Raw genomic sequence first — 13643 nt, 5'->3', positions numbered from 1 at the left:
TTTTTTTTTTTTTGCTTGTCAACTTTTTCAGGTAAGTAAAAAAAAATTTCTCTGGTTGCCCCCCCCCCCACTTTCAAAAACGATGCTACGTGCCTGCATTATAACACACAGAGATATACATCTTTAATTTGAGGAAATTTTTAACTATAGAAAATAATGGAAAACGGAAATTTATTTTCAAAACATCTTTCTCTGCGAAGCGGCAAATCTTTTTTATTATTATTCTCTCTTCAAAGGTTTTGTTGTCTCCGGGGGAGGGGTGGGGGGCTTCTTTAAAGATTAAAAGCAGAAAATAGTCATTTTATTACCTATTTCAAATAGGAAAAAAATAAACAATGTACTTTATCAACTGCATATATTGAATATTACATAAGATAAAACATATTGGTCATTTTATTCAGTTCAATTTTACCAGGGTGACCCCCGTGGAAAAAATGTCCTGGATCCGTGCCTTTTTTCCCTTTTTTTGTGAAAATTCATATAAATATCAATACAAATATAAAATTTATTCAAATATATGTGGCAGTTGGCAGTAAGCAGCTGACAGTTGGCAGTAAGCAGTCGGCAGTTGGCAGTAAGCAGTTGGCTGTCGTATATGGCATTCCATACTTTCTAAATCTTTTTTTCAGTCACATTTCGTGTTTCTCAATGCTGTTCAAACAATTCAAAGTCTATGCGAGTTTTCCAAAACTGAAAATTGAATGACAAATGTTCATTTGTCTCCAAAAATGTTCATTACACTGTATTTTGAGGTTGCACCACGTGGTCATATACCATTGCATTCGAAACATTGACAATGAATTCAAAGTGTACAAACTCTCAAAAAATCAGTCTTAAGAATTTCTTGAATTTAACAAGTGAAAACAAAAAAAATCTTTAAAGGTATATTCATTTTATTTTAAATTAGTAGGGATTTTAAATAAAATGCAAAAATCTGAAAACTAATCTATCCTATTATCGCGTCATTTCCCCGGTACATCTTCTGAGAAAAAGTCATTCATAAATTCATATAGAAGTTCCCGTCTGCCTTCATGTGTTTTATATCTGCCATTCAAGATCAAAGGTCTCTAAGTAAGCAACATTTATATACTATATAGGTCCGTGTAACACTTAACAATTCCAATTTCTTAAACGATTTAGAGTTTTAGAATGTTAATATATTAGTTCAAATATCTAACTTTCAAAAACTCAAACTGATTTGGTATAATGAAATTTAATATTTTAGTTCAAAAATCTAAATTTCCAAATAGGTTTTAGAATTTTGATATTTTAGATTTTTACCTTAAATTTTCAAAATTCAAATTACCAAAAACGATTTATGGAATAAACGTTTGAGTTTTTAGTCTACCGTTTGTTCAGAAAGTTTACACTTAACAATCTAAAGTTTGGTAATATTTTTCGTCTTTCGATTATTTGAAATTAGCTTCAAACTTCTAAAATCCAACTTTGAAACGTTTAAGATTTTTAGAAATTTTGGTTCAAATGTTCAAATTTCTAATAACTTAACACTGTTTTTAGGTCCGTGTAACACTTAATAATTCAAATTTCTAAAATGATTTTGAGTTTTAGAATGTTAATATAATAGTTCAATTTTCTAAATTTCAAAAACTCAAAATGATTTGGTATATTGAAATTTAATATTTTAGTTCAAAAACCTTTTTTTTTTTCAAATTTCTACCAAGGTTTTAGAATTTTAATATTTTAGATTTTTACCTTAAGAAACCAAAATTCAAATTTCCAAAAACGATTTTTGTAATCTAAACGTTTGAGTTTTTAGTCTACTGTTTGCTCAGAAAGATTACATTTAACAATCTATAGTTAAGTAATATTTTTCGTCTTTTGATTATTTGAAATCAGCTTCAAACTTCTAAAATCCAACTTTGAAACCTTTTAGATTTTTAGAAAATTGGAAGTTTAGTTCAAATATGCTAATTTCAAATAACCTAAACACTTTGAGTTTTAGAATTTTACTTTAACAATCCAAAATACCAAGTTTCTAAACCCGATTTGAATTTTGAATATCAGCTCAATATTCTAACTATCTTAAAGCTCTTTTGCTTAGCCAACAGTGTTTTTGTAATAGTTTCAAAATTCAAACCAGGTTTGGAACTTGATATTTTGGATATTTGAAGTAAATATCTAAAACCTCCAAGTGTTTTGGTTGTTTGAAATTTGAATGTTTGAATAAAAATTCTAAATTTTAAAAAAATCTAAAACGTTTTGAAAGTTGAAATAAAGAAGTTTGAAGTAAATTTTGAAATATCAAAACTCCTCAAACTGAATTTTAGATTGTTAAGCGTAAACTTATTAAATAAACAGTAGGCTAAAAACTCAAAAGTTTGAAATACAAAATTTGTTTTTGGAAATTTGAATTTTGAATGTTTAAGGTAAAAATCTAAAATTCTAAAACCTGTTTGGAAATTTGAAAATTTAGGTTTTGAACTAAAATATTAAATTCCAATATAAGAATCAGTTTAAGTTTTTGAAATTTAGAAATTTGAACTAATATTAACATTCTAAAACTCTAAATCGTTTTAGAAATTTGAATTGTTAAGTGTTACACGGACCTTTTTAGAATTTTACTTTAAATATCCAAAATTTAAACCAGGAATAGAATTTCATATTTTGGATATTTGAAGTAAACCTCTAAAAACTCAAAATGTACAAACGTGTTTTGGTTATTTTAAAGTTGAGTTTTAAAATCAAAATTCTAAATTTCTAAAAATCTAAAGCGTTTGAAAGTTGGAAGTTTGAGGTAAATTTTAAATAATCAAAAGACGAAAATGTTATCGAATTTTAGATTGTTAAGCGTAAACTTTCTAAACAAACGGTAGATTAAAAACTCTAAAGTTTAAAATACAAAATTTGTTTTTGGAAATTTGAATTTTGAATATTTAAGTAAAAATCTTAAAACTCAAAATGTTCAACCTGTTTGGAAAATTGAAATTTTAGATTTTTGAACTAAAATATTAAAATTCAATATACCAAATCAGTTTGAGTTTTTGAAAGTTAGATATTTGAACTAATATATTAACATTCTAAAACTCTAAATCGTTTTAGAAATTTGAATTGTTAAGTGTTACACGGACCTATATACATTACTATATAACTTCGCGATATAAAGCGAAAATTACACGTTTATTCGCGAAAGTTACACTTATAACGCGAAATTTACGCGTTTATTCGCGAAAGTTTCACGTTATAAAGCGATCATTTTATTTTTTAACCTACGAAAACGAACTCAGTGGGTTTTCTTACAAATAGTTTGCCTGCACTCACGAGGAGATAGAAAAAAGATTTTCAAAGACACGAATCTTTAATACATGATAACACTTGGTGCTTAAGCTTTTATACTTCACAAGTTCACATGTATTTATTTTGTGATAACTTTTACAGACCTTTTCTTGGGTGCAGATATTAAACTTATCGATAAAACGTGATAGATCTATGAGTTTTTGTTCCACTCAAAACCCATATCTTTGGCCATAAGTTGGGAATGATTGGAACTAGGGTTTTCATATCATACATGTGTAAGAAGACTTTTTCTTGGTGCCAACGATTTTGACCATTTGATCCTGACCTCGGTGTTTGACTCACTTTTGAAAAGCTCTAGCTTTGGCCATAACTCTTGAATGATTGTTGTTGGAACTTTCATTTTCAAAGTGTATCCCTTGTTATATGCCTTTGGGTATGAGCAGTTTTGACCTTTTGTCTTGACCTTGGTTTGTCTTACTTTTGATAAAAAAAATTTTATTCTTGGCCATAACTTTTGAATGATTGGTGCCAGGGCTTTCATTTTTATACATTCTTTGTTATAAGATCTTTACTTAGCCACAGTTAATTTTGACTTTTGACCTACCTTTGGAAAACTTAAATCTGGGCTATAACCATTGGTAGTACGACTTTTATGTTCCGCATGTGTATTCAATGTTATAAGATATTCCTTTGGGCGTATACCTTTAACCTTGGCCATGTTTTGAAAGGTTGGTGCTAGGGCTTGTTTATTCCTTAATAAATAAAAAAACGTCCTTAGGCTCCATTAATTTTGAAAATTTGACCTTGATACACTTTTAGCAAATCTTCTATCTTGTCCATAACATTTGAATGATTGGTGCAAAGTCTTCATATTTCATAAAGACGATTTCCTTACTTGTGATAAAACCTTTACTATGGGTACCAATATTTTATATCTCTAGACCTTGGCCTTGGTGTTTTGCTTGCATTTGAGAACTTAAATCTTTGCAGAGAGCTGCCATCACTGTTTCACAAAAACCTTTTGTTGACAGTTTAACACGTCTGTAATTTGTCAAATTCCTCTGCATCACCGGTAGTGCCGATTACACTGTAAAAACTTGGTGGCCCAATATTAAGTATGAAGAAGAACCACGAAGATCAGCTTTCAGGAACACATGCTACCGCTTTCAACAGCCAACTCTCTAATTTGAATTCTGTTCTATAGTTCATGAAAAGCCAATTCTAAATTCTTTATATTATGTAAGTTGTTCAATTTGTTCAATCTTATTGCAGTACCAATGCAATGAAAAAATCTTACGTGTCCTCTGCAAGTCTGAAATTACACTCTCAAATAAGTACCATGCAATGCAGCTATTTCAAATTGTCAGCATTACTACTGGTACTCAGCACTACACAAACCATCAATATAATGTAAAACAGAAAATAAATTATTGACATTTTATTGAATTATTGTACATCTCTGTATAAAGCAAATTAAATAGCAGCAGTGGAAAACCTTGCAATGTCAGGTACAGACCATGTTCAGTTTTGGTACTTTTATCCATACGACACGTCATAAAAAGGTTGTCATACAGAGTGTTAACAAAAAATTGACAAAGGCAAGCTTGGTATACTTGATTAAATATAAGAAAATCTGCAATTGTACATTCTTCATCTCATGAACAATAACAAAATCGTGCCAGTTTCTCCATTTCACAACCCTGCATTAGAGATCCTTCTAGATTTTACAATAAACATCTTCAAAATTTTTATCAAATTGGGTAATATTTTAGAAGCCCCCCTCCTCCCTCCCCATGCCTGGAGTACTAGTATCTAGATTGGTAAATGACTTGTGTATCAAATTAACCTGAGCAACAGACTGAATATATATGATACAAGATATAAATTTGGTTGTTGTACATGTATTAAAAAAATTATCTTAGCAACTTGGTCAAAAGCGTCAAAATGAGGAAACTACAAGTACATAAAATTATATAATGGCATCAACCATGAGAATAAATTTATCCCCAGTCAATTTAAATATAAATTCAGTGCAGTCTCTCTCTCCCTCTCTTTTTCCATCTCTCTCTCTCTCTCTTTCTCTCTCTGTATATACTAGTATAAATAATGCAAGAAAGCCTTGCATCATGGTCACATACATATGTAAAGTTTGCATGTCTGGGTATTGTATGGTCCACCAAAAAGGATAACAGAAAATACTAATGACAATCCCTCATCTATGAGCCTGATGATGAACACAGTTTCTCTTTATATGGCAAACTGATACAAAGAAATGAAAGACACATTGAACTTTTGGACTAGAATGTGTCTGGGGGGATCAAGCTATTTAAATTTTACTCCATCATTGCACAATAGATAATTTTACTCTTATGAAAAGAATATTTATGCTAATAAAAAATCAGTTTGCTTTTAGAAAGGTCATTAGAGTTATTTAACACTTTTCACACACACAGTTCATGATTAGGAGGAAAAAGCCCAATCAAAATGAAACATTTCTTCAAGATCCTCCCACTCTAAATGGCACTTACATGTACGGGAAGATATTTTTGTTTTAATTCAACTAAGAAAATTCATAGAAATTACATACTTATTAAATTCATATCTTTTCAAGAGATGATTGATACAAACCATTTGAAAATGTGTTTACAACAATACTTATTCTGAAAAGCATTCTATCAACTACATTACTATTCTTTAATAATGAGATGAGTATCACTTTATGCTGTTAGGTATACATACATATAATATATGTATAAATATATAATAAATACAACTGACTTTGGTGTAATTTTTTTTTTTACACATATGGTTTATATTGTGTTATAAATATGAGAATAAGATAAATTATCACTCACAGTAAATTTGGGTCCAAATGCTCAAATTGGATTCCCATAATTATAAATTATGTTCCTTACCCTATTTCTATGTACGATATTCAAAGCCCTATAAAAATCAAAAATATATCAAAATGTATGCTTACTTATCTATAGCTATTTATATATGTGCTTCAATACACAGAAAGTCTTCACCTTTCAATGCATTTAAAGAGAGCAAAAATTCATGTCTAGAGACATACAGAGTCAGTTGATGAATCGTGGGAAAAGACATGCATTACCTAATAAGATTGAAATTTTCCTGATTTTCTTATATCCTTTCCAAATATCTGCATATCATGAAAAAATTAACGTATTTCGTCCGTTTGAAGAAAAATGACAGATTTGAGATATTGTGAGTCTCCCTAATTAACAACAGTTTCAATAATAAAGAGTAAAAAATAACACAAGACAAGAAACAGATATCACAAAAAATCAACATTGTAAAATCACAGCTGAAAAGGGTTTTCTCTAACAAAACAGCAGAGTGTCAAAATAACATTTCATTAAAAAAAGCTATTATGTTTGTTGTTGATTACAAGACAATGTCCACTATAATGTTATACTCTCATATGAACAGCACTTTCTTATTATTTTCAAAATGACATAAAATATATATCCACATTAATCAACTTTTTCACAACTATGAATCTTCAAATAATCACTCACAAAAAGGTTTCAAGATTGCATATTTAGCATCTTGAAGATGGATAAATAATTACACTTCATTCTGCCTATATATTTTAAACAATGTGAAAAAAAGTTTTTGAGGCGGAATACTTGATATCACTGACATTAACCACAAAGCATCATTCATATTCACTTCATTGCAACAATCTCCCATTCACATATTATGCACTGGTATATTGGCCCACTAAAAATTGTAATAAAACACTATATAGTTAATGAACAAGAAAATGCCTCTTTGAACGTCCGCTAACCTGTTGAACAGTGAGCTGCCCGAGCGCCACCTGGTGTCAGTCTGCCATTGCATGGCATGCAGGTCCGGCCTGCGGCAGTCATTTTCTCTTTGCGGCACAAAACGGACTGGCATCTGATCTTGCCGCATCATCGTCGTCTACATAATTTCTCCATAACTCCATCCTACACTGATATGAACTAATTAGGTTTAATTTTTTCAATTATCCACACAACGCTTGCTCTCCTGGTCACACAACCTCCGAGATTTCATCCTCACCGTGAAAGAAGAAACCGCACTGTTCTATAAGCGTCTGTACTATAATCGCCGGGAGGCGTGTCATCTGTGTCATGTCTGTGTAGGTTTTACCGGTAAAGTCTATCCTCAGGAGAGTTGGCCACAAACAAATGGCCAAGTTTGAACTGTTCATGTTATGTGTCGCCTTGTGTTGACTCACTCTGTGACAAAGAAAAATAAACATATACTTATCAATATTGTTTTTTTAGTTCATATTGGTAAATATCCACATATATTATGTGTTGCCTTTGAAAGATAAAAATCATTACATCTGAGCTAAAATTTAATAAGATCATAATTTACACAAAATAAAGACATGTTCATTATATTTATTTAACAATATACAGTGTTGTTTAATGTTTGCTATAGAAAATGATCTGAGAAACTTTAAATTGTGCTTAATTTTCAAATGTCATCATATTGTCAATCTAATTATTCAAAATTTACCTTTTCAGATGAGTAATGAAATACTTTAGCACTTCATAGTTTGTGGGGTAGACCTTCTTGAGGACTCCTCTTAAAGCTAATAACTTTGAACTCTTGTCTGGCATACCTGAAGAATAAGAAAAAAAATATGACATGTGTACAGCTCTAATCTGGCTTCTTGTTTGTGTCAAAATATAAAGTACATCTTGAAAATGTGTGGTGATGTAAACAACTCTGTGATACCACTGTAAACCCTGAAATCTGTGTCTCTTTGATGTATCTTTATAAATATAAACCCATTATGTATACAGTGTAAATGATCAGTCATAGAAATGTTTTGTAAATGGTCATTTCTTATTTTGAAAAAACACTGGAATGCGATGGGCCATCTACAGGATATACTGTAAGGATTATGAATATTGAATTATAATAGTAAAAAAAATTCCTACATTTTGAAACCCATTATATATATAAAGAATGACTCAATAAGGCATTAGTAAAATGTTAAAGCATGCAAAATTATCTTTAAAGAACTACAAATATCTGAATTTTGGTATATCACTTTTACCATACTAGAAATATGTCATACATTTGACAGTAACATCCTCTTTCCTGCTCTAATAAACCTAAAGAGCACCATTGTTTGGTTTTTCAAAAATATCCAAGAAACAAATGAGAAAGAATTCCATGACCATTCTTAAATTTGATGTTAGTTGCTTGACAGAAAATGCTAAAGATTAATAGAATGAAAAATGAGTTCTACAAATAACACTCCACCATTGAAGGTCAAGGTTACACCACAGAAGTATGAGATTACCCCATGGAAGGCAAAGAATATATGCCTAATAATGCTCACTGGTAAGTGATACAGGCTAACTTAAATGTAACATTGATATCTAGGAAGTGACAACTCTGCAAAAACATTAATTTATTTCATAATATACTAAATTTGTTTTGTTTTGAAAGAAAAATTCAAATATTGCTGAAATGAGTTTATAGTCATATTTACAAGAGAAGACAAAGGGTAGAGAGTTAGAGAAGACACCTACCTAAACTGGCAGGTAACTGACAAAGTGGAAAAACACATCCTTTTTGAAAAAATATACAGACATGTCATAGTCTCATGCACAGTAATTAATTTCCATTCAGTGGTACTAAGCTAGTAGGTAAATGTATGTCTTATGTAGTTGATATACAGATAAATATATATAGTTGTATATGTAATGATGCAGTTCAATGTAATATATTTTCAGTGGCATGGGGAAATGACAGAATTATTATGACAGAGATGTTCTTGGAAAATTTGTTAATAGTGGTACGTCAGTGCTTAGAAAAATAATGAAGCAATAAAGCACACAGGCAGGCACGCCAGATGTGACCTCTAACATAACCTCAAGCTGAATTGTGATTGGTTGATATTTTTACCTTCAGACTCATCATCCTGCTCAGTAATCTTTGCTGTAAATTGTACACAACAATTAGAACAACACTCTAATCAGCTACCGGATGATGCATTAAACAATAATCACTCCGATAATTCAATATTTTTACCATCAGAATTTCATTACAGTACAATCATTTATGATTTTAACCAAAAATAAAGAAATGGTTGAAATGCAAAAATAAAAAGTATGACCTTGGATTTCTAAAGAAATATAGAGGACAAATTAATTACATAAAAAATCATTTCATATCCAAAACTGGAAAGTTCAATTTTTTTAAAATCAATTTTTTGCTTTAAATACAACCATGCACCAAAAAAATTCACACATCAAAACTTTTGACACACATTCTTGAGGATCAATTCTCAAAGAAAGCATTCATCACTTAAAACACATAGTATTCTCAAAAATTTCTTAACTCTGTGAAAATATCTGATACCTTAGGATGTAGCCAATGACAACACTTATCATATCTAAAAACCACAATCAATGGAAACACTAGCACAAACCTGCTGCTTCCAACAGCTCATCGTGTAGACTAGGGGGGATTAGGGGTTCCGTGTCATTTATGAAGTTCTTCAGGACCGTCGCCACGGCATTCACCTGTATGTCCAGGCTATGGATATCTATTGAAGGGTCTGAAAAATCACAGGACCAAACCTCAGATTATAGGACTTAAAATGAAGCAGTTTATTAGTATTATACTTGAAATTCTCAAACTTAACTTTCTTACAAATTTGCATAGAATTCTTTAATTACCCTCTTGCAGTTTACTTTGCAGTAGTTCCACCTGCAGCTTGTTACCAGGGATACGATAAATACCCTCTGTGTTCATACCTGTATAAATGTTGACATCTCTTAAGTAATTTTTTTCACCATGTTCACAATTATATATTTCGGACAAATTCATTTTTATTTGAATTCTTGACACAATTTCCACATGAAAATGCTGCCGTAAAAGTTTAAACATTCTTTTTTCTTTTTTTTTTCAAAATAGCCAAACATTATTCTCCTAATACTACTGAACACTGATAAGATTCAAAAGTACTCTATAAAAGTAATCTATTTCTTCAATCATAATTCAATTATCTGCAGATAAAGATGGCTATTCTGAGCCATTTAAAAAAAACTGTTTTCTACATAAATGCTGATCTGACCTTCATTGTCTATGAATTCCACACAGGTCTCTACAAATTGTGGTAGGGAGGGGTTATTGCTGGACATGGGGAACTCGCTCAGTTTACAGCCACTCTCAGACGTCCCCGGGCGGCCATCCTTCTTCTTCTTCTTCTGAGCTTTCTGTTGTTCTTTTTGTTTTCTCTCCTGAAAATACCCAAACAAGTTTTATTGATATGAATTTATTGCAACATTTAGATGCTAGTAAGCTTTCTGATAATTGATAATATTTAAAGCACAATTGTATCTTTAATAATTATATAACATCGAAATGTTTATTTCCTAACATCACACTTCCCATTCATTTAAAACTATAGAAGTATTGACAGCAATGAGCTCTAAAAATGCCCCTCCCCCCTTCCAATGAGGATGTTTTGCTATGGGAGAGCTAAAATATAAATGAGACCAATCACATATAAGAATTTTTAAATGTTACATTACAATGATCCCTTAGTGTCATACCTCATTATTGTCTAATTGTGCTGTACTTTTCAGAACAGTGGAATATGGCATCACATGAACTGAGGCTGTACAACCCATTACTTCCTTATATCTCAACAGTATTCACTGCATATCAGTCAGATTTGAATTCCCCTGCATGGGTAATGGGTATTTTTTGATAACTTCCATAACATAAAACTAATTAAACTTGGTTACTTGGCACATGTCTTTTTTTATGCTAAAGGCACCTGGTAATGCCATTTAAATCCACGGCCATGAAACAATAGAAAGGGGTGATTCGCACTACCCCTGTATTCTGACAGTCAACCAAAGTAACAAAATTGTTATCCTATTTAATAGCACCTCCATATTCAACTCTTTATATCAATTGGCATATAGTTAATTTCAATAGAACTTTCACTACACAATGCAAACCCAAAGTGTACAAATAACATTTTATCTAACTTGCTATACAACTGGAGATTTAAATCCTTAAAATCCCCTACACATCAATATTTCTGTATATCCATTCTAACAGAACCAAGACTAAGGATATGTGTATTGATCACGGGGCCTTTAAAAATCTACCTGCATAACCTGATAGGGTTTACAATAGCAAGACACAAAACACCTAAAGAACAAAGAGCCCAAGAACTATAGATTGTCTTAATTAATTATTCATACATTTAATAATAAGAAATAGCAAATCATGGTATGCTGGGATTGCAGAAATAGAAATAAACATCAAAATTAATCAGCAAATGGATCCATATGTAAATTTTAAAGGTGTTTATTGGGCTGATGAAATTTAATGCCCTTTTTATGGTGCTTGATGAACTTGGTAAGACCCTCATAAGTAAATAAAATATTTCAGAGGGTGCTTGACTCCTTATAAGATTTATTGGGTGAAATATGCAAGTAACACAGATTATCGTATTGACAAACCATGTACCACTGCTGCAGTGAAAATTAACTGGCCGGTGTAGCAATCAATATTTCTGTGTTATTAGCACTTGAAATTAACACCGATCTTATTAGCCTAACAAACCTTACTAATTTCACCTGATAAAATAGAGATCAATCCTAAGCCCGTAAAAACAAACTTGATGTTTTTTCTTTTTTAAATAAGCTTGTCCTAGTCCAACAGATTCATGTATACATGGGTCTGGACTAATGATGGATGGGACTTAGGATGTGGTTGTCCACAAGACAAAATCATTCTAGGTGCTCTTTTGCAAAAAAAAACAAAAAAACAAACAAACAAAAAAAAACCACAGAGACTGTGTATAGTGGACAAGGACTGTGAAATACATATCTTTGTTGTTTCTGTGATCAGTACTAGACAAGAATTGTGCTACTCAACCATCAGTGCATGTATTTGTTTGTTCCTACAGATAAAACATATCTACTTTTTTCTAAAAATACTCATAAAAATTAAATATTTTGGGTTGGTTCCTTTCTGTAGTAGAACTATGAATGGTACATGAATTTCCTATTGCTTTCATTATCAAAAATAATCATAGCGCTACATATTCCAGCAGTCCCTTTCTAGTATATCACAGTGGGCCTACTTTTGACCTATGTCTATATTTAGGATTGTGCAATTTGGCCACAATAAAAAATAGTTGGTTTGGTGTTGTCATTTTAGTCTTTTTTATGTCTGGATCGGTAGGTAAGGAATTTTTTTTTTCAATTTCAGAAATGGCACGTTAGTACCAGTGTCTGGCATCATGTGTTTCCGATAGTCTAACACCTCACATGTAATCTGGTTAAATATGAAGTTATGATCCATATCAGTTGAAAAAATTCTTTGGACCGCACCAATTTATGCGAGTCAGCCGCTGAGCCAGCTAATTTTATATTTGGCCTCACACCTACCTCCTCTTTCTGCCTCCGCCTCTCGTCATCTTTGATCCTCTTTTCCTCCTTCCTCCGATTCTTGTCAGCTTTCAGGGTCCTAAACTTGGTCATCCAACTTCCACTGTCATTCAGGTCAAATTCCTCAAAACTTGAAAACCCGCCCTGTTTGCAAGGAAAACCACTCATTAGAACACTCCAATATACCTTTTTAATTTTTATGCCCCCGGATCAAAAGATCCCGGGGTTAATATTATTTTTGTCCTATCTGTCTGTTTGTCTGTCTATTGTCAAATTTAACCTAGCCTATAACTATTGTACTGTCAAGGGTAAGTGTATACCACTTCAGTCTACGTCCCACTCCAGAATTGTGCTACCACATTGTGTTTCACAAACACATCTTTTCCTTTTTAAATTCATTTGCCAAGATTCCAATTTGACTATTCAGCGACATCTTTAACACTTACCCGAGGCATCGTATGCGAGTACTCTTTGTTGGGCGTATCCAGGTCAGAATCTCTGAAGTTGCCTATAATACAGAGGATAATTTGTAGCATACCAAAGCCAAGTCTAATTTTCAAAATGTTCAAACAAGAGGGCTTTGACAACACAAAAGAAAATTAAGGGGTAAAAGTTGAAAAATACAGGGATTCTACACATATTACTTGATATTTATAATGGAGAGTAAATATGCATATAAATACAAGAAAAGATAAATGTAAAGCTATCTTATTAACCTGAGTATAACTTTATGAACCATACAGATTACTGATTTGCTTTTTCAGAGGGCTAATCAGATTGTCAGAGGGCTTGTGTAACATTGTCAGGATCATATTTTTTTAAAATATGCAATGTCTTTAAATCATTGCATTTTTAATACCAACACCATTTTAATATAATTTAGAATGATTTATATATAAATCATTGTTTTACTTCATTCAATATTTTTCAAAATAT

General features: G+C 31.4%; 2 protein-coding genes across 7 annotated transcripts in view; one reads left to right on the top strand and one right to left on the bottom strand.

The window, feature by feature from the left end:
• The window catches only part of LOC134263406 (solute carrier family 40 member 1-like), a 125614-nt gene that overhangs the window by 51851 nt on the left and 60120 nt on the right, over positions 1-13643 (top strand). The gene's annotated exons all lie outside the window — the stretch shown is intronic.
• LOC134263404 (rho GTPase-activating protein 35-like) overlaps positions 4679-13643 on the bottom strand; it is a 38593-nt gene continuing 29628 nt past the window's right edge. For 3 of the 6 annotated variants that reach the window (XM_062745735.1, XM_062745738.1, XM_062745736.1), the window contains 8 exons: positions 13154-13215; positions 12708-12851; positions 10370-10535; positions 9972-10049; positions 9722-9850; positions 9196-9228; positions 7792-7897; positions 4679-7505 (listed from right to left, as the gene is read on the bottom strand). In XM_062745735.1, the coding sequence (XP_062601719.1) occupies positions 7298-7505; positions 7792-7897; positions 9196-9228; positions 9722-9850; positions 9972-10049; positions 10370-10535; positions 12708-12851; positions 13154-13215 (926 nt within the window). In that variant the 3' untranslated portion in view covers positions 4679-7297. The remainder of the gene's footprint in view (positions 7506-7791; positions 7898-9195; positions 9229-9721; positions 9851-9971; positions 10050-10369; positions 10536-12707; positions 12852-13153; positions 13216-13643) is intronic. The other 3 variants (XR_009991255.1, XR_009991256.1, XM_062745737.1) reach the window with 3 other exon arrangements.

This window comes from Saccostrea cucullata, unplaced genomic scaffold (assembly GCF_032062105.1).
Source record: "Saccostrea cucullata isolate Sc308-1 unplaced genomic scaffold, CSIRO_AGI_Scuc_v1 ctg345, whole genome shotgun sequence".
NCBI classification, from domain to species: domain Eukaryota; kingdom Metazoa; phylum Mollusca; class Bivalvia; order Ostreida; family Ostreidae; genus Saccostrea; species Saccostrea cuccullata.
The sequence above is the reverse complement of the archived record's forward strand: the minus strand, read 5'-3'. Positions and strand labels throughout refer to the sequence as shown.